At 40.4% G+C, this 19,953-nt stretch overlaps 2 protein-coding genes across 7 annotated transcripts in view; both read right to left on the bottom strand.

The window, feature by feature from the left end:
- Positions 1 to 95: 95 nt before the first annotated feature.
- LOC133980434 (GTPase IMAP family member 4-like) lies at positions 96 to 3,418 on the bottom strand. 2 transcript variants are annotated; one of them, XM_062419152.1, is made up of 5 exons: positions 3,285 to 3,418; positions 3,056 to 3,210; positions 2,731 to 2,971; positions 1,312 to 1,662; positions 96 to 1,218 (listed from the first exon to the last, which is right to left on the bottom strand). In XM_062419152.1, the coding sequence occupies exons 1-5, from the start codon at positions 3,298 to 3,300 to the stop codon at positions 659 to 661; spliced, it is 1,323 nt and encodes a 440-aa protein (XP_062275136.1). In that variant the 5' UTR covers positions 3,301 to 3,418; the 3' UTR covers positions 96 to 658. The 2 variants fall into 2 exon arrangements, with proteins under 2 accessions (XP_062275136.1, XP_062275135.1); XM_062419151.1 differs by having other exon boundaries at positions 3,056 to 3,418.
- Positions 3,419 to 6,330: 2,912 nt separating this feature from the next.
- Positions 6,331 to 19,953, bottom strand: part of usp2a (ubiquitin specific peptidase 2a) — a 42,552-nt gene continuing 28,929 nt past the window's right edge. For 3 of the 5 annotated variants that reach the window (XM_062419147.1, XM_062419146.1, XM_062419149.1), the window contains 11 exons: positions 14,836 to 14,886; positions 14,117 to 14,240; positions 13,830 to 13,941; positions 12,994 to 13,104; positions 11,808 to 11,872; positions 11,597 to 11,700; positions 11,235 to 11,315; positions 11,036 to 11,114; positions 10,083 to 10,187; positions 9,770 to 9,890; positions 6,331 to 7,615 (listed from right to left, as the gene is read on the bottom strand). In XM_062419147.1, the coding sequence (XP_062275131.1) occupies positions 7,531 to 7,615; positions 9,770 to 9,890; positions 10,083 to 10,187; positions 11,036 to 11,114; positions 11,235 to 11,315; positions 11,597 to 11,700; positions 11,808 to 11,872; positions 12,994 to 13,104; positions 13,830 to 13,941; positions 14,117 to 14,240; positions 14,836 to 14,886 (1,038 nt within the window). In that variant the 3' untranslated portion in view covers positions 6,331 to 7,530. The remainder of the gene's footprint in view (positions 7,616 to 9,769; positions 9,891 to 10,082; positions 10,188 to 11,035; positions 11,115 to 11,234; positions 11,316 to 11,596; positions 11,701 to 11,807; positions 11,873 to 12,993; positions 13,105 to 13,829; positions 13,942 to 14,116; positions 14,241 to 14,835; positions 14,887 to 19,953) is intronic. The other 2 variants (XM_062419148.1, XM_062419150.1) reach the window with 1 other exon arrangement.

The following is a 19,953-nucleotide window of genomic DNA, read 5'->3' as shown; positions in this document are numbered from 1 at the left end:
GAGAAGCGCCGTAAACCAATAGCAAGGTTTGACCTAAATAACCGTAATTGTTTTCATATTGAACGGACTTTTTCAAAATAAAGGTAATATTGACCTTGGGTTCAGGTGTTTATTCAAAAAAACAATCACATACAAACATATTAAACATGGACATATTGTTTTGAGTGTTACCCATCTCAACATTAACATATATATTATTTTCTTTACATTTTTATGTTATATACATTGATTAGTTTTTACTTTGAGTATTTTACTGTATCAGCATCACTTTATGTCAGTGGTCTCCAACCCTGCTCCTGGAGAGCTACTGCCCTGCATGTTTTAGGTATCTCCTCACTCTAACACACCTGATTCTAATAATCAACTCGTTATCAAGCCCTTTGACGAGCCTCAGCTGCTTGATAACGAGTTAGAGTGAGGAGATACCTAAAACATGCAGGGCAGTAGCTCTCCAGGAGCAGGGTTGGAGACCACTGCTTTATGTTGTAGCTGTATCTTTTCATTTTATTTTTTTTATTATTTTTTTGCTATATTTTCATATCATGTCCATCATTTAATGTTGATCTTATCCATATGGAATCAATACAAATAAATACAAATTGTACTAAACAAATATTGTCTCCCCATATTTTCTCTCATTTGTTCATATTCATTGTTTCTATAATCGCTCCACCATCTCCAGAAGTTGAGCCACATGAGTATCCTCTGCTGTATTTGTATCAAGAATAAAATGCCTGTAACCACATCTGCCCAGTACCCACTGCAGAGGTTCTCCCATCTTCTCGATGTACCACTCCAGTGTCCTTTTTTTCAGCTGTTCTCCGTAGGTAAACAGCACCACAGTTCTCCTCCAAACCTCTTGTCCCAAAATGCTGAGATACTCCTCTATAGCCCTCCTGTCTTTCTCTCTGAATGAGTCCACTGGTACAGCCAGCACGAACGCCACTTTGTTTCCCTTAGGACAGAGGGAAGGGCTTTGACTGATCGCCGTCCTCACTTGCCCAGGATCGGCCAGACAAAACTGACTCCACCCAGGGGTGTCCACCACTGTCACAGACCATCCTAATACTTCCCTCTGGCCTACAGAGCATCTGTTGGTCTTCTTGAACTCTCCACTGTCCAAGATCATCTTCCCTACTGAGCTCTTCCCTGATTTCCTCCTTCCCAGCAGGATGAGGCTAAGGGCAGGCTTAAAAAAAGCTTGGCCTGCTGGGAATCCTGCAATAACACACAGAGTACATAATCTGGTTCAGTTGTTGGTCTGCTGATTGGTTAGAAAGATCTGATCAGAGCACCATTGGAGGAACCTACCTATATATGGCATATATGGCCGTCCTGACTCCACCTTATTTGTTCGTCTTGGCATCCCATCGATCTCCTCATACATCACTGACATTTCTATCTCCACTGGTCGTCCCTGCCACCTACTCTCTTGCTTCATGCTCACATCCCGTCTCAGCTGGGTGTACTTCCTTTGCTGGACCTCCAAGGGATGTCTCTTGGCTTCCATCATCTTCAGGATCTTCTCAAAGAGCTCTGTAACCTGAAATTCTGAGGCCCTGGACTGGCCGGCCATAACCTGGTACCTGTTCCCACATCGCTCTAACAGCCACTGGAGAGTACTACCCTGTTGCCTGATGTGCTCCCGGATAGGCAATCTCCCTGCAAAACAAGTAACCCCAATGAGTTTGTTAGACTGGGAGATGGTGTCACACACAATATTAAAAACACTAATGAGTGAGCTAGTTCTAGGTTTTTCTTCCACAGGATCACTTATGTTATTGCTAATATCTATGTTATGTATGTTTAATTGCTCAGTATGTTTTATTGTTTCATTAGAAACATACATTACATTATTCTTACTCCTCTAACCAAAAACCCAACAAATCACACATATAAATCTACACTGGAAACTCGGGGGCAGCACAACAAGCTGTAAACACAATATTACCCTATAAAGTTGATATAGCAAACAGCTGTCTATTTATACATCCAGACCATATGGAGTAATATTAGCATTCATTTGTAGTTGTGATTGTGTCCAATATTACAATCCTAGTTTAGCTCTGTTTTTGGTCTCCACCAGCACCTAAAAAATATCTGGTTCTTAAGCTTCTAAATGCTCCACTATGTCCTCCAGCTAGACACTAACTTTGCCTGCCATTTGGTGCTGGACATCCGAGTGACAGAGAGTTTGTCACCAAAATAGCTGCATCTAGAAAACCAGGTTAATGAGACCAGTGAGATTGAACCAGAACAGTAAAGCTGTGGGCCTTAAAACCAAAACAATGAGCTGAAACATGTTAAAATGCTCTGTAGACCTGAGGGGAACTGCAGAGTCGGGCAATATTTCTCTGTGGGTTCCTAAATCGACCCTTTTCACATTACACATACTCATTTGATCTGATGTCATATCTTCCTCCTCCTGTCAGCCTTTCCTCACTGACACAGTGGTTAACTAATGGTTTCCTCACATCAGAAAGGGGTTCCCCACATATTGGTTCTGTGACTGAGTGATTTTCCCTTCTCAGATTGTTTCATTTAAAATCAAAGAGGTGAAACAATCCAATATTATAAGCTAAGTATAGAAAGCTAAATTAGAGAAAAGTCAAAGAAGGTAACTTTCTAACATAACATAACATAACATAACATAACATAACATAACATAACATAACATAACAGTGGTCAATGAGCGTAAGACAACATATCAGTAGTTGATAATCAGTTTACCTAACTTGTCTCCATGAGTGAAGAGGACCATGGCTTTCTGCCATACGGGGGTGTTGAGCAAACTGAGTTGGGCCAGCATGGCCTTCAGCTCCTCCTGGCCGAAAGTGGTGGTGATGGGCAGCACCAGCAGGATGGCATGAGGCTCTGGGTGGCAGAGGTTCACGCCTCTGCGGAGCTCCTTGGACACTTTGTCTGGAGTGATGGAGTGGGAGAGCCACCCTGGGGTGTCAACTACTGTCACCTGATCGATCAAGTTTAGTTAAGATGAGTAAATACTTGATTTAGTTCAGATGAGTTAAGACAAACCATGAGCTTAAACATTCACCTGTATTCCAAAGATGGAGCCATCCTCCTTGGAGCTGCGAGTTGTTTTTTTGTGGAAGGCTACTCTGCCCAGGATAGTGTTTCCTGCTGAGCTCTTCCCACTTTGCTTCTCACCCAGCAACAACACAGACACACTGGACATACCTGGCTCTGGAGCTGAAAAACATTTATAATGTCCCATCCATGCATACTCAAATACAATTTCTTTCTAATTGCTTAAAATAGCTTACCATATGAGGCTGCCATGTACAGCTTCTCTGTTTTTAATATAGAAACAAATCTCAGGATATAAATCCACAGTTAGAATGTGGGTGAAAGCCTCGGTCTGAAATATGCTGTCTTCTTCCAGCAAGTCTCTTTCTATGCTTCCAGTTCTGTATTTACTTCCTGCTTTTGATTAATGAGTTGTCCAATTGGAATTGAATACACCAACAAATAAAGCTAGTCACGTACATGTGAATCATGGTTGAGCCAGTCCACAGGGCTATTTCATATCAGTTTCAAAGTTCAGACGAGTTCCAGAGAAGTGGTTTTGGCCAATAAAATGACATGCACACACACACACACACACTACATGCTATGTAACTTTTTAAAGAAAACACAGTACATTTACACTCTTACAAATGAATAGTTGAATTCATAAGCAATAAAATTCCCACTTGCCTAATTCTAAGTGTATTGCTGTTAAAGCCTTGCTTGGATGGATTTGTGTTTATAGCACTGACATTAGGTGATGTTAGCACAGTTTATACAGCAACACTTTCTTTTATTCCTTCAAAGGCATTTGGAAGATTCTGTGGCGAAAAGCTGATAAGATTAGTTAAACAGTTACAGCCATATTGTGACTATCACTCTATTTTAACCAGAAAGTTAATGTTTACAAAGGTACAGACAGTAAATAGTTGGCAGGCTTTGTAATAGGCCCTGAGCACAGTGATGTAAAAGCCAGCGTGATCCTGTGTTGTCTAGTTCCCCTGAGAGGTGAACTGTCTGCTGCTGCCAACCTGCATGGATGTTGATTATAGATAACAAAGGTAGCTTAACCTGTTAACTGTGAATAACCTGGATTCTTCTTTACATTTCCCATCATCGTATTCATTTTCATTAACCAAAAAAGTGTTTGGTTCACACAACACTGTGTCATTTGGTACAAATTTTAGGGAAAATGGATACAATTTTCGTTTGGTACATTTCCAGTTATTTAATCCTAAATGCTATCATAACATACAGTCTGTTAATCACAGCACAGCAGGTCATCTGAATATGAAAAAATGTGAGCACAACTAAACAAATATGATTTCAATATTTACTTTGGTTTAAATTGAACATTTCTTTCGAGGAATATTCTGACTTTCCCTGCAAACATACATTCCTATGTATTTTTATAATGTATGTTTCCTATGATGATGGCCAAGCTGTCATTTCTGTTGAAGAATGACTCCCAAACAAACTGGAATGACAACAATCTGACTTCATGGTTTCCCCCCAGTCTGTGTTGTACAGCTTTAATAAGATGGATGTTCTAAACACCAACTATTCCATGAGGAGTTGACGTTTTACTGCATGTGGATCTGTTTCTTCATTTATCATTTTTATTTCTGATGTCTGACTAGGTGTGATGTATCAGCCTATACAACTATTCCTGCCTGCAGGACCTCTCATGTCATCAGATCTCACAATGGGGCCGCAAAGAAATAGGCCAGGTATGGATAATAGAGCAGCAGGAAGTAGGCCAGGTCACGGCTCTTCCATGATGATTACTAAGTGATCCACCAAAAGAAAATGTTGTATCTCTGTGGCGATAAGCTGATGAGAGAAGCGGTTGAGCTGTTTTAACCCAAGATAAATCACGCCACTAAAGTGTGTTTTTACTATGTGCATTAGTTCAGTTTCATAACATTTAAAAAAAAAAAATCATATTTATTTATTTTTGTGGCCACTTGGGGGCAGCAGAGACAAGTTTCAAATTGATACGTTGAACTTGTTAGCTAGCAGTTGCAACAGAGGTTTTTTTCTGGCTAGCTAGCATTTTAGACCAATATTCACTCTGTTTTAGCTCTGGTTTAGCTAACTACCAACTCCTGAGAGAAATGTCTGGCCTTTTAGCTGCTAAATACTCAACTGTGTTCAGCTAGTCTACAGCTAACTGTGTCTGTTTGCCATTTGGTGCTGAGTAGGTAGTGTGAGGTGGCTTTTTACAGCCTTGTCTCTGAAAACAGTTGAAGAGTGCTAAGAGAGAACTAAAACAGTCAAGTTGCAGCTAAACAATGAGTTGAAACTCAATACAAAGCTCTGTAAAGCTGAGGAGAGCTGCAGAGCCTGTGATGATTCTCTGTTGGTGTATGACTATGAACCTCTCACGTTACAAAGTGAAATTTGATACAATGTAATTATAAAATATTTATTCTAGCTGCTTTAACTATGATTATTTGGTATGAACATCTGGTTAGTATAAAAATGTTTCATTGATTTCCTCAAAAATCTCTTAAGTAAAAAGTTTAATTCCCCATTGGAGTATTATTGTAAATTTACATACTTATATTTAAATCTCTAAAATATTTTCAAATAGTCTATAGATACCTATAGATACTATAGGTACTTTGAGGAACCATTTCTATATTATGCTACTTTATACTTCTATTGGGGCCGGTCCAGGTTTACCTTGGACCAGTCCTTAGTTTTGCTGCTATAGGCCTAGACTGCCAGGGGACTTCCTATGATGCACTGAGCTCCTCTCTCCTCCTCCCCCTCTCCATCTGTACACATTTATGTACAATTAATGCAGGTAACTAACTTGGCTTCTTCCCTGGAGTTTTTGTGCTGTCTCATTTCAGAGGTTCCTTTGGATCGTGGTCGTGGACATCCTGGTTATGGATCATGAGTTTACGTGGGTTGTGATTGCAGACCATGCCTGATATTATTATTAGTAGTCATAATTCTATTGTTGTTAATGTTATTGTTGCATCGGTCTCTCTTTCTTTCTCCCTCAACCCAACCAGTCAAGCCAGATGGTTGCCCACCTAGAGCTCAGTCCTGCTTGAAGTTTCTTCCTGTTAAAAGGACTTTTTCCTTGCCACTTGCGCCAAATGCTGCTCATGTGGGAATGTTGGGTCTCTACTAAACCTGCTCTATCAGAAAAAAGTGCCCTGAGATAACTCCTGTTGTGATTTGGTGCTATGTTAATAAAACAGAATAGAACAAACAAACCTTTATGATCCAGAGTGCAGATTACCCTTCATAAAAGCTTCAAAAAAAGACAAAGACTAAAAGTAAAACCACTGTTTTGTTGACTTTTATTCATATATATATTTATATATATTTACTCATGTGTTTGACTGCCACTGTTAAAAAGTGTGACTCATCAGGATATAAAAATATACAGATATAGTGTTTTTTTTTCTTCTTTAAAACATTCTTTCATACGTGTTGTTCAATGGCATGAAACAAGAGAGGAAGAAAAGACCTCATACGTGACGAATGAGGATTGTTACTGTTATTATCGTCTATATTGTTAAATCCTTAGCAGATCCGAACCGGACTGTCCATTCATTCATTCACAGCACTTTTAAAACATCAGTAGCAGCCACACATGGGGAGGGAGGGGGGACAAAAAATTAAATTAAACAGAAGTTAGAGGTTCGTCCTCTGAGACGTGTGTAACGCTCACAGTGCCACCGGCCTCCCGACCACTTTGAAAGAAAGAAAAAGTGAAGAAAATGCAAACAGAGACGTGGGAGTGTTAATGGTGTGGTGGAAGGGAAAACTGGGTGGGCCGGTGGGCTGTGAGCTCCATGTAACCATGAGCAGTCCTGTTACACTCACACTAAGCACAGTTTATCCACAGTCCAAAAAGGGGGTGATGATGATACTCATGGTGCTAGGGTAATAACCTCCCCAGCCCACAAAAAAAAAGAAAAAACATAAAAACAACATAAATTCAAAGCAGAAAAAAAGTCAAAAAATTGCAACAAGTCAGTTTAATGGTTCGAGGCAAACGAAGAAAAAACGAAGGCGCAGTCAGGATGAGAGTTCGGTTTGCAGTGCATAGAGAGGGACTTCTGAGATGGGGACGGATTCACCGGTTGGTCGGTCAGATGGGATTTTATTGCCCTGTGTCAGCCTCACGCACACACTCACACACATAGTAAACACACACCTCCGCCAAGAGTGAGCGAGACAACGAATAAAGACAGAGAGAAAAAGAGAGAGAAGGAGGGAGAGAGAGAAAGCAGGGCTGGTTTCATCAGGTTCCTGTAGTTTCCAGAGTGTTCCCCTCTCTAACTCCCTCTTCTGACAGAAGTAGGCTCCAGGCTGGTGGGGGGTGTGAGCCTTCATGTGTGTGTGTGATATATGTCCGAGTACAAGTCCAAAATAGGCCAGGCTCCACCAACATTCTCTTTTTCTATCCATCCACCCATCCGTCCGTCCGTCCGTCTGTCAAGAGTGGTGCTGTGGCCCGCTGTCCTCCAGGAGGCTTCACATGCGCGAGGAGGAAGCCAGCTCGTAGAACAGGACGTAGGCGTCGCTGCTGCGCACTTGGCTGGAGGACATTGGCGTTACTCTGGAGAAAGCGAGAAAGAGAGAGAGAGAGGGAGGGGGTGTACAGTTTATTATGATGCACAAAACAGCAGAAAAACACAACCTTGATACATGTGATTTCAGGACCAAACTACATTTAAAATTCTGCCTATTTAATACTGCAACAACTTTCATTTTATCTCCTCTGTGGCCTCATTTGGCTAAAACTGAATTTGGAACAAAACGTTTCAAAAAGCTTGTGATCAATACACTGTGTTTGATGTTGTGAGATCTTTTAAATATAAGTTGTAAAATGCTGTGGAGGAGGTTGTGTGTATTTGACCAATCAGTGAAGTTCAGTGCTGCATATTCAACCCTCAGTACGCCCCCTTCCCCTGCAAGCAGTTTTTATCTGGACAGAACTGTATTTACTGCAGATTTTGGTACCTCATGTAAAGCATTGAGTCCTTAACATTTCTGGATTTCTGGAAACATTTGTGTGGTGGAAATATCTTTAAGACAAGATATGTACAGATTTGCTCTGTCAGGTCAGGCAGACCCTGGTAGATACTAAGTTAATAATACACACATACCCTATATTTCACTCAGGTGTTTTCCTCTATTTACAGAAATAAAACTTCTGTGATACAGACGGACAGGAAACTATGATCATATATTACATACTGTAAATTCTCATATTAAAGCTGCAAATAATGTCCTTTAAATGTGAACACATACAGAGCCTACTGCAACAGTTCCCATTGTAAATTCAGTACATTTCATTTGTCATTTACTCTCTTCTTAACAAAAAACTAGTTTCATTCACCAATTCATTTAAATTGTCACCACTTTGCCATTTTTTCTGAAAGGAAAAAGCCACAAAAAAGCCTTTTAATCATTTTGTACATACTGAGCTACCTAAAAATCGATCAGGAAAAAATGCTGAATGGAACGACAAGATTTTAATCAATGCATGAAAACATTATTTCTATTGGACAAGTGATGCTCAGAGCAGCAGCAGAGATGATGATTGATTGCAGCTTTGTTTGCATTAACTATAGAACAAGGGACATGAGAGAGAGAGGGGCTTGTCTCTAGTATAAACCTGCCTCTCTCTGCTACTATGGTTAAAGGCTTGAGCCACTAACTGAGAATTTACATGAATTACAGCCCACTGTATTCACCTAATGATTACAAACAGCTGGAAGAAAAAGCGACAGGAAGTACTGACTGAAGAAATGTATGAGATCTGTGATATACAGATGATTGACAAAGGAGAAACCTTAATAAACGAGTTAAGAAACATAATGAGGCTTTGAAAGGGGGTTGATTGTTGGGGCACAGATGGCGGGAGCTTCAGTCACACAGACTGCTCAGCTGGCTGCTGTTTAAAAAGGATCAGCATGTAAAGTAACATCTGCATTTAGATCTGTAGGAAATACATCAGTAAATATGGTCGGAAATCAAACATTTCTATCCTGATGGGAGTATCACTTCTAGAATGACAATGCACCCATCCATAGGGCACGAAGGGTCACTGAATGCTCACTGTGGCCTTTACAGTCACCACATCTCAACCCACTATGGGAGATTTCGGACCGTGCTAGACAGTGCTCTTCACCACCATCTTTTGGAAGAAAGGAGTTCATCCCTCTCGTAGAGTTCAGACTGTAGAATTATTAACACACAGCACCGAAGCTGTTCTTGCAGTACGTGGTGTCCCAACACAATCCTTACTGAGACACTTCAAGTTAGTTTTTCCTTTAATGTGTGCCCGTCTGTACACTGTATGACTCAGTGAAAATGAGAGCAGTAGAGTAGAGTGTTCTGAATGACTGCAGCGTGGCAGGAAAAACCCCTGAGGGAAGAACTGGATGCTCATGAGGCAGCAGAGGAGTTAAAGGAGGAGAGGAGGATTATCTGCAGGTTCAACCATTATTCCTGCGTAATAGTCTGCTTCTGTTTCACTCACTGTTTCTTCTTGGAGCTTTTTCTACTATAAATATCTAACAGGAAATTAACTTAGAGACAAGCTGTTCAAAATCGTGGTATACTTCTGTGTGTTTTTCTACAAGAAGAAGAATGGAAATGAACACAGGAGGAATATAAGGCACGTTGTACTGAATTCAAGTATTTCATGCAGCTTCATGATGGAAGCTGCATTAATAAACTTGACTATATGTGTGTTCAAACCTACCTGGAGTCATTAAAGGTGTACCATTCTCCCGAGTTGGGATTGCGACAGTAGGCTGTGTAGTGACCGCCCATAGTGGTGCCTGAGTGGTTGGACACTGCGTACAGGTTGTACACTGCATTTACTGCAACAGCACAGAGACATGAGCAGAGTTATTTATCCATCTACTAGACAACATTTCACACTGCTGCACAATATCTTTGAGTATAGTGTAATGCCACAAAATTCATATATCGGTTATTTTTTCTGCTGAATTTTCTTCTTCAGATTCTTTACATTTACAAACCAACATTAAAACCCTCCAGCTGGTACTTACTGCTGCTTCCAGAGGCAAACTCCCGCAGGTCAAGATCCTTCATGGGGAAGTTAACAAAGGTGGACAGTTTGCTGGTTCTTCGTGCCTCAGAGAAGCGTTTCAGGTCTGTACGGCAAGGAGGAGTCAAGGAGGAACTCTTCTGATTATACGCTCAAAAGTCTACTGGCAGCTACACACTTTTATAATCCAATAAAACAAATAACGCTATATAGTAATGAGTCATTTTTTATCACAGTAATTGTTGAATTGCAGTCAACTACTAGCAGTAAATATGGAAGCAGGGAAACTGAAAAAAAGTGTTCAAAGCAGCTGGCAAACTGGGTACCAGACAGAAAAGCTGTAATGTCTTTTTAGGGAGATTATTATATAAATAATATCATTAGAAAAAATCATACCTTGAGGGAATGAGGGAAATATGCATAATCTACCAACAAAATATGTTCATTTAGCAGAGGTTTAGCTGGGTGTTTATTCTTTTCTCACGACTGCATTTAGTTACTGCCTCGTTATTTTGCGTACATATGTGGTTTAACTCACTCAATTACAAAGATGACAACAGCTAGGGAAAAAAATCAGTAAGTAAGTAATGAGTTGTACTTTTAGCTAAGGTAAGCTGTGGCTCATCAGCTAGCTTGTACTTGATATAGCTCTGTTGTTTGAGCTGTGTAGGTAGAGTTCTGTGAGACGGCGGCTTCTATGGTTCACGGATGTATGTTTTTACTATGGCATAATCATTTTCTATATAGTAAAAACTGAACTCAATTTTGGTCTAATCTCTACTTATTGTGTTTTGTTTCTGTGGGGAAACACTGTGTACTGCAGAGTTTCCATAATCACTGAACATACACACTATCCAGCTGGCACCATCATGCTCTCCCAGCTACAGGCTCACTGCAAATGTCAAACATATATTATGCAGTAATATCAAACACAGATCCCAGAGGAAAGGATACGCAGCACTAAGATCTTGGGGAACTTCTGTACTGTGAACTTCTTAGTGCATCTTCTCCTCGCTTTACACCTGTAACACGTCTGTGGAGAAAGACAGAACTGGTTCAAGCTACATTCAGCATGAAACAGAAGGACTTTCATGTACTACTTCATTTACTATGAAGTAAACTGAAGGTCATTAATGTATAACAAGTCACTCACTGGCTTCTCATCCCCATCCAGAACATCTTCTTTGGTGAAGAGCCGCATGCAGTCCATCAGACTCACCTCACCGTAGCCCTTCTGAGCACAAACATAGATGCATTGACATTAGCGTGCACACAAGCGACCACACAAAACAACACACACACACACACACACACACACACACACACACACACACACACACAAAGCAAAGCACAAACAGAGACAGGGAGGAAACCAAGGAGCTTGCGTTAGGAGCTGCACTTCAGAGATTTTAACTCCAACATCGTATCTGCTGATGACCCACATTCACATGTTTATATTACATTTATGTGTGTGTGTGTGTGTGTGTGTGTGTGTGTGTGTATGTGTTCACTTACCTTGGCGATAGGTAGAGACAGATCCCAGAAGGGGTCGAAGACAGTGGAGCAGAAGCCACAGTGGCTGCAGGTCAGAGAGCTCTTGAGCTGCCCTACGAAAAGGTCTGGAAGAGAGAGATTTTATTTCAGTTTGACACCTAAATAGCACGTTTGTTTAAAAGATCAGCCTGAAAAACAAATAAATCCAGATTTTTAAGATCATTCTACCCACCGACTATTTTACTGTCTTCTCTTTCCAGGTATTTACTCCACATCTTCTTCCCTTTCTCCTCGTCCCTGCACATAAAGCACAGATGAGACATTACAGACTGTTATGGTCTTATTATGACACAGTAGACAACATGATGCTTGATTCAGACCCCAAATATCAACAATAACTTTATGCACTTAAGACCAAACACTGATGTGCAACAATGTCCAAACTCAGCTGCTGCGATTCAGTGAGAGGTATAATGCAACAGGTGACAGCAGTAATCAGCCACTACTGATCTAGTAGTATCTGACCTACTTTATTCTAAATGTCTAGGTGACAGACACCATAAATATGGATTAAAGGATTAAGAAAGACCTTTTAAAAAAAAACAAAAAACCTCTTTCTATCCAGACACACAAGCAGTGAATAAACATTTATCTGCATTGTTTTTAATATTTAGGTGGAGTGGGGCTGTTTTTGAGAGTAATTGTGGGATTTGGAAAATTGCAGAGATTAACTGTGACCCTTAAACAAGCTATGGTTAGATAACTGATAATTATATCCAGAAAGAATTGGAGCATTAAGCTGATCTGGGCCCCAGAGACTTCACACAGGAGGAAAAAGTGTTGGATGCAGCCTGAAATGAAAGCTTCCTGATGAAGCCTTCATGGTTCATGTTTGCATACAATAATCCAGAATATATACAAGGATGCTACCATGGTCTGAATGGTTTTCCAAGATAATTTCAGTTCTATTTCCATTACAAAACAATACAGTAGTAGCATATTTAATTTGTACAGTTCACAAATATTCCTGGTCTTGTCCAAATATACCTGTTTACTTTTAATAAATTGTAATTCCCAGGTTTCATTACATTTAATTTAAGACTTTCTTAATGAAATCATAGTTTATAGGTATAAGACATCTCCTGACTACCAGCAATCAGATACAAAAACACACCTTGGTAAATTAAATGTAAGACATTTTAATATTGCCTAAGGCTTCTATGGAAGTTAAACTCGATGCTTTTAAGACTCGTCATTGACCCTGTTATTCAGAGATTTAATTGAATTGTGTCTGCATTCTGTCTTTTTAGATACAGCATGTCTTCTGAGCCTGACTGCAAACCTGTGTATAAAGGTGTCAGCACAGGTATGCGCACACATACGTCAAACGCACACCATCTGTCATGCTGATTACTTACGCCAGGTGGTCGAAGTCCTCCACAGTGCCTCTTGGCCTGACGGTGACCCTGTTGACCTCGTTGTGCAGGCCGTCCAGGAGGAAACGCAGAAACTCCTGAGCGTCCTGTTGGCTGCAAGGGACACACACACACAGTATGAATATCATCCAGCGTAACTGTATTCTCAATCATGTCTGACCTCTAGACTAGGCTTGGGTGGTATCACCAGTATACCAGGGTATTTAGAAATCCTTAAATGTATGATTTTCAATGCCCTAAAAAACACAGATGCTCCTCTTTCTAGTAAACTGATACAGAGATGCTGTCTTGATGCTATGTTGAGACAATGTGTTGTACTGCACAACATGTGCCACCAGAGGTCAGTCTCTACTGCTGGAACAATCAGCTGAGTTGAGAAAGATGGTCACTACCAGTAATATGGAATCATGAAATTATTACCAAATATAACTTCATCTTCTCCCAACTACAAAAGCAATTTATTAACAACATGATTTTATTCAACTGCCAGTCTGCTACCACCACCCACACATCATCTCTATTCAGCTTACTGATGTGTCGCTGTAGCAACAAGTGTCATCTATGGAAGACTGGCTCTTATTTCCTATCTATTCATTATACTATGGAGCGTAAGTATTTAAACCCAGCAACACTGTCATAGACTTCACACCTCAGTGAAATGTCAGGAAAGTATGAAGGTATGAAAAAATAGATATCACCCAAGCCTCCTCTAGACGTTTGCTCGTACAGTCAAATAAATCACAAGCTGTGGCGCTACAAAAAGACCTTGGATAAATGACAGCTTATAAACACATAGCAAAGAGGGGAATAAAGCTTACTTGTATCCAACGAATCTAGGAGCGTATCTCTGGATCTGAGTTTTGAATTCAGACGGGCTGACCGCCTCGCTGCTGGATGACGTCCACATGGTCTGCATCAGCTTGGCAAATTCTACGCAAACACAGAAAACAGTCGAGTTACTCAGAGGCCGAGACATAAAAGGCAGTGTCGTTTTCATGTTTTGTGGCAGATTTAGCAAATCTTAAAGACATATGAAGTAATGTATCTGTAATTTGCTGTGTTTGTGGTGGACTCTGGGGGGGGGGCTGTGTGACATGTTTCTCACCTTCCATGAGGGCTGTGTTGGTGCGGCTGTTGTTGTTAAGGTCTCTGCGGTGCGAGTTGTGCAGGCAGTAGTCTCGCAGGCTGTGTGTGTTGCTGAGACACTGCAGGATACTGTTCATGAAACACTGCAGAGACAAAGCACAACAATGAGATTCCCTTACAGACAAAATATCACGTTCCTGATTAACAGATGACTCTCAATCAGAAGAATCACACACACACACACACACACACACACACACACACACACACACACACACACACACACACACACACACACACACACACACACACACACACACACAGAGCATTATGTGTGTATACTGCTGCTCCAGTCACATGTCCACATGAGACACGTGCAATCTGGTAAGATCAAACCAGTTAAAGAGAGAGAGAGAGAGAACAAGTCCATAGTTCAAAGCTCCCTGATTAGGTTACTGTACACAAACTGACAGCAACACATACACACACACATGCGCACGTTTATTTTAGGAGCACTCCTTCTGCCTGTTGCCTGGCAGACACTCTGCTAGACCACCACGCTTGTGAGGATACATATCAACAAACTGATATCACTGGAACACTAACTGGATTTCAGGGATTTTATGTGTGAGTTTCTCCTTCATAAATCAGCTTAGAGGAAGAAATCACTACAACAGGAGGTTTTTGGCCCCAGACTGTAATAGTGTAATCACATTTGTACGTAGCTGCTGTACTCACAGTGTTTCCCAGGTTCTTCAGTCCGACCAGACCCTGGGCGCTCTTTGAGTTCTGAAAGACAAAAGACGCAGACAGTGAATCCACTTTGCTTACATTAATAGTTTAAACTTAAATACCTCCCGACAATCATTAAATGTGAACAAATGGTGGTTTGCTTTTATTCCAGGAGCCATGAGACATATGAACAGCATGTTTTAAATAAATATTTATTCCATTCTTGCACTGGAAGTATTTTTAAACTGAACTTAACTTGAAGTCTGAACTGAATTAGTGAGTTGTTATGAATGTCACTTCTCTTTGAATTCCTACATTTCCCAAAATGCATCTGGACAAACAGTCAACTGATTGAACCTGCTTCTTTATGAGCTGAAGTGTGTATTTGAGAGTTTAGAGTTAACTTACAGCTATGCATTTTCCACCCTTTAATAACTCTATTTATTATAACTAGAAGAGGAAGAACACATTAAACCCTCTTTTAAACACTTGAGATATATAATATATATCCTCTCATATAGTAATGCAGGGGTTGGAACATGTAACATCAGTTCATCCTTGTGTTTTCTTTGTAGTCATCTTTCCGCTTAAGAACACAAGAATGTAACGTACATCACCACCAGCTGTTTAGGGCTGAATTTATACTTTAATCATATCCTCAGGCAGCTGTTGGAAGAATAAAAACCAGGACATGAACTACAGATATTATCTATCTACACTTTGCATTTAAAATGTGTGTGTTGTGTCTGTGTAGGAATGAAGACAGACTGCAGTTGTTTTTTTTTCCTTTCCTTTCCTGGTGAGCATTATCTGTAGAGAGGAACTAGTTTTGTGTTATCTCGGTTCCTCTCTTGGTAATCGCTCCCAGATGGCGGAGATTTATCAACGGCGGTAGATAACACACACACACATCGCTACACCTTTAGGATTTTTTTTGGACTCGTGCGCTTATTCAGAAACGAGGCAGACGTCTTCGCTCGGTGAAACGCGGCAGATGGATGAACATATCACATATCATATTTTCAAAATCTTAAAATGTTTTTTAAAAAGCCTTGCACTGCTTATATCAAGGCTTCAGCAGTTAAACTTCATTACATAAGTGCAGTGGTGGTTATATAATTGAGTAGCAAGTGGAAGAACTAACAAAGAACACGGGGGTGGGTATGGAATGCACTCGGACCCTCCACTGAGAAGAAGAGGCGGCAGACAATTAAACTTTTTCCACAACAGCTCAACCAGAATACATGTCGGCTTTATTGATCATGTTCTGATCATTTTGCTATGATTGTGAAATGAAGACAGATTCCTCTTCTTCTGCCCGACATACTGACCGGTGAGTCGACTAGTAAGTGAGGAATGAAAACCACGTGATAACTTGAGTATTTTAAAGCGAGAAAGCGAAACAAGGGGGTGAATCGAAAAAGCTGGTAACTGGAGCTTCTGTTTTGTAGAGTGGAAAGCTGGTCTCTGCGGGGCCGGAAGCTTAACACCGGTCACCTGATCTCACTGGATGTTGAAATGTATCACACACACACACAGACACACGCTGCCTGTTAACCCTCACCTGTGTTGAAGCTACAGCATCAATAACTGCTGACTAGTGTGAAAAAATTTACATTTCTAGACATATGTTATTTATCTCGTTCTTGTGCTGGAAGTATTTATTAAACTGAACTGTAATTAAAGTCTGAAATCAATTAGTTAAGTGTTATAAACGTCACCTCTCTTTGAATTCCTACATTTCCCAAAATGCATCTTGACAAACATCAGAGAAATGATGGAAACTGCTTCTTCTTGAGCTGAAGTGTGTATTTGACGAGAGTAAACTTACAGCTATGCATTTTCCACCATAACTGTATTTATTATTACTAGAAGAGGAATAACACATTAAAACCCTCTTTTAAATACTTTAGAGAGGCTATACTCTCTCATATATTGATGCAGGGGTTGAAATGAAGGGAATATAATTTAAAAACTTGAATTAAGGCAAAATTATTTTAAAATTTTGATCAAAAGTGCTTGTAAAGGCTTGTAACCAGAGTATGACACCAATTTTCAGATACACATATGTCTTGATTGGGCGAAACCATCAAGTGAGTTGATGTAAACAGTATGAAGAGTATGTATTAGAGCAGCGGGGGACAGCGGTGGCACCACACCCTTCAGAGCACCACAGATTCATTTGCATACATGAGTGACTGCAGTCTGCATGCCGGCTGACCTGAGGGAGGAGTCCTGTGTGATCACACCACTCAAAGTGTCATATAATAGTCTCGGTAGGGTGGTGCGCGTGCTGGGAAGCGCTCTGATCTGAGAGCATCCTTAACCTTGTGTGCCTCCACATTAATCATCTTCTGATTCGACTGTTACAACTGTACAAAGTGCTCCACGCTGTTTCTACTCTACGGGAGCAGAAAGCTTTTTAACAGGCTGCAAGAGGGAGAACAACACAAGAGTGTGGCCTTCATTTGACTATCAGCTGCTCACAAAGCAGAAGTAGGGCTGAATATGACTTATTAGTTTTATGATCATTTATTTGATTGACAGATTCATTTTTCTGTGTGTGAATTGCCACCCTGATATATGATCATCTTATAAAGTTGTTATAGCGAACTTGTGAGCAGACAATCGTCTATTTAAACATCCAGCAGACATATTGCAGCTGTAGACAAATTACTTGTTGTACTTGTTGAATAATTTTCTTTAATTTCAGGTCAAGATCTTTAGGAACATTTTATGTTTAGAGTGACGACAATAATCAAAGTGAGCGCTCCTGTTTGTGGAGTTTCACAAAATCTGAAGTGTGTTCGCTTGCTCATCAGTAACATGAGCCTGCAGCTTATTTAGTTATGATACAGGAAGGGCTTCTTACTATTATATAAATAACTTCTGCAGTCTATTATTCAGCAGAAAGAGTTTAATTAACTGTGGCTTATTTAAATCCTCCTTTCTGTGAATTCCACTGTGGGGAATGGAGCGCTTTATTAGCCGTGGTAACATAACATAAATACGCCTCCTGCTGTACGTCTAGCTTCAGCAGCTCAGTGATGATGACTGTGATATGACAGGAAGCAGGACAAATCCTCTCTGGTCACCTCAAATGTTATTGCGTAACACACACACAGCCACTTTTTTTCCCCTCTCTACTGTTGGAATGCGTATGTCTGACTTTGCTTCACTCTGCTGTGTAATGCCACGGCCACTCCCAAAAATAGCAGCTTTGCTTTTAATAACGCTTGCTTGTCTGCTCGCAATTGGCAGATCCTTCGGCTGCCCTGCCAGACGTCACGGAAGACGAAACAGAATCCTGGCTCTTGTCTCTGTAGCAAGGCCATTCTTATTCTTTTTGCAGGATGGAAAGAGGACGTTGTGACATCACGGTGATGGGGCTGAGAGCGGAGTGAGAGTGTGTGTGACACAATGCATGTGTGTGTATGCGTGTGAGGAACTAGGAGTGAATGACTTGGAGCAGTGGTGAGTTTAGGACAAGGATTATTTTAACACAGCAGCTGACAACAGACAATGTTTTGTGCTAATTATCCAGAATTTAAGTTTTACTATCTCATATGAACAAGGACATTGATTCAGGATTTAATCCAAATTATTACTCTGGTTTAAAGATGGCATTAAGACCATCACAGGACACCAAAATCCAAACTGTCATCATTTTTGGTGAGGGCAGGGTGAAGTATGTAAATGACACTAATTGTCTCTTATTTAATCCCACTGTCTATCCCATTGACAGACACTCAATAAAAATGCAATTATAACCCAAGTCTTCATTTCTTAAGCAGTGTGGCCAATGGGATTCTTGAATGAACAGTGTGTGTGTGTCTGTGACTCATTGGCTCGAGCTATGATCCCAGCCTCTAGCATGACTGTAATGACAGCTAATTCCCTCATGCAAATTCTGCCGTGATTCTACCAGTATAAGCAGTTTAAAAGCAGCGCGGAGTGTGTGTGTGGGATCAAATTCATGTAGAGTTGCACCGGATTGGCCGTGCAGCGTTTACAAGAGCAGGAAACAAAATGACACGATGCACAAGTTCATTTGGCATTTGTGTGATGATTTAAATTTCTCTGAACGACAGAATCCTATTTGATCTGCCAAAGTTAGAGCAGTTTTCGGGCTATTTCCACTGTTTTTAAATTGGGCTTCACTCAAAGAAAAAAAAAGAAAAGACAATGTCTCGTGATGTATCTGAATCTGACAATTGTCCGACCGCTGGCAATCAATCTAATATTATCAAACTAGTCCTGATGACGCACAAGAGCTCAGTTATTGACTGTTAAAGTCTTGTGAGTTTTTCCCCCCCCTTAAAGGTGCAGTGTGTAGGATTTTTAGTGGCCTCTAGCTGTGATGATACAGATTGCAAGTGAGTACCCATCCTCCATTCCCTTCCCCTTCCAAGTAGACTTATCAAGATAGCTACTTTTGTTGGACAATATATTGACTCCGGAATAATAACAATAAACAATATTTTCATTTGAAGATCATTTAATACCACTGATATAATGATAATATAATAGCATAATAATGCAAGGGGGGCAGGGGGTGGGATTGGAGAGTGGGCGCTACACTTCTGTAAAAACACAGACTGCCATTATGGTTGGGGACAGAGTTATTTACCTTTAATTCTTCTGCAGTCTCCACTCAGGACATCACAGTGAGGAATGGATGACACTACTTGCTTAGCCAATGTGACATGAATAGCCTCTTAGCTGCTAATGTGAAGTGTGACAATATTGAGGTCAATAAAATGATCAAGGTCATGTCAATGTATCGTATGATAAGTCCATATATAGACATGATGATATTACATTATTGTACGATAAGTGGATAATTATTGTGACAGGCCTACTTCCATGTGTGTAGGACAATCTACGGAGGCTGTGAAACTTGCGAAAAATGTCAAAGGCCCTCTCTAGAGCCAGTGTTCGGTTTGACCTTTCTGGGCTACCGTAGAAAGAGATAAGATATAAAGGGCTCATTCTAAGGTAACAAAAACACAACGATTCTTATTTTCAGGTGATTTGACACTAATTAAAACATACTTATAAATATTATTTTCTACTAGGTCAATAAATTCTACACACTACACCTTTAAACTTTAACTTTGATTG

Source organism: Scomber scombrus, chromosome 5, assembly GCF_963691925.1.
Source record: "Scomber scombrus chromosome 5, fScoSco1.1, whole genome shotgun sequence".
NCBI classification, from domain to species: domain Eukaryota; kingdom Metazoa; phylum Chordata; class Actinopteri; order Scombriformes; family Scombridae; genus Scomber; species Scomber scombrus.
The sequence above is the reverse complement of the archived record's forward strand: the minus strand, read 5'-3'. Positions and strand labels throughout refer to the sequence as shown.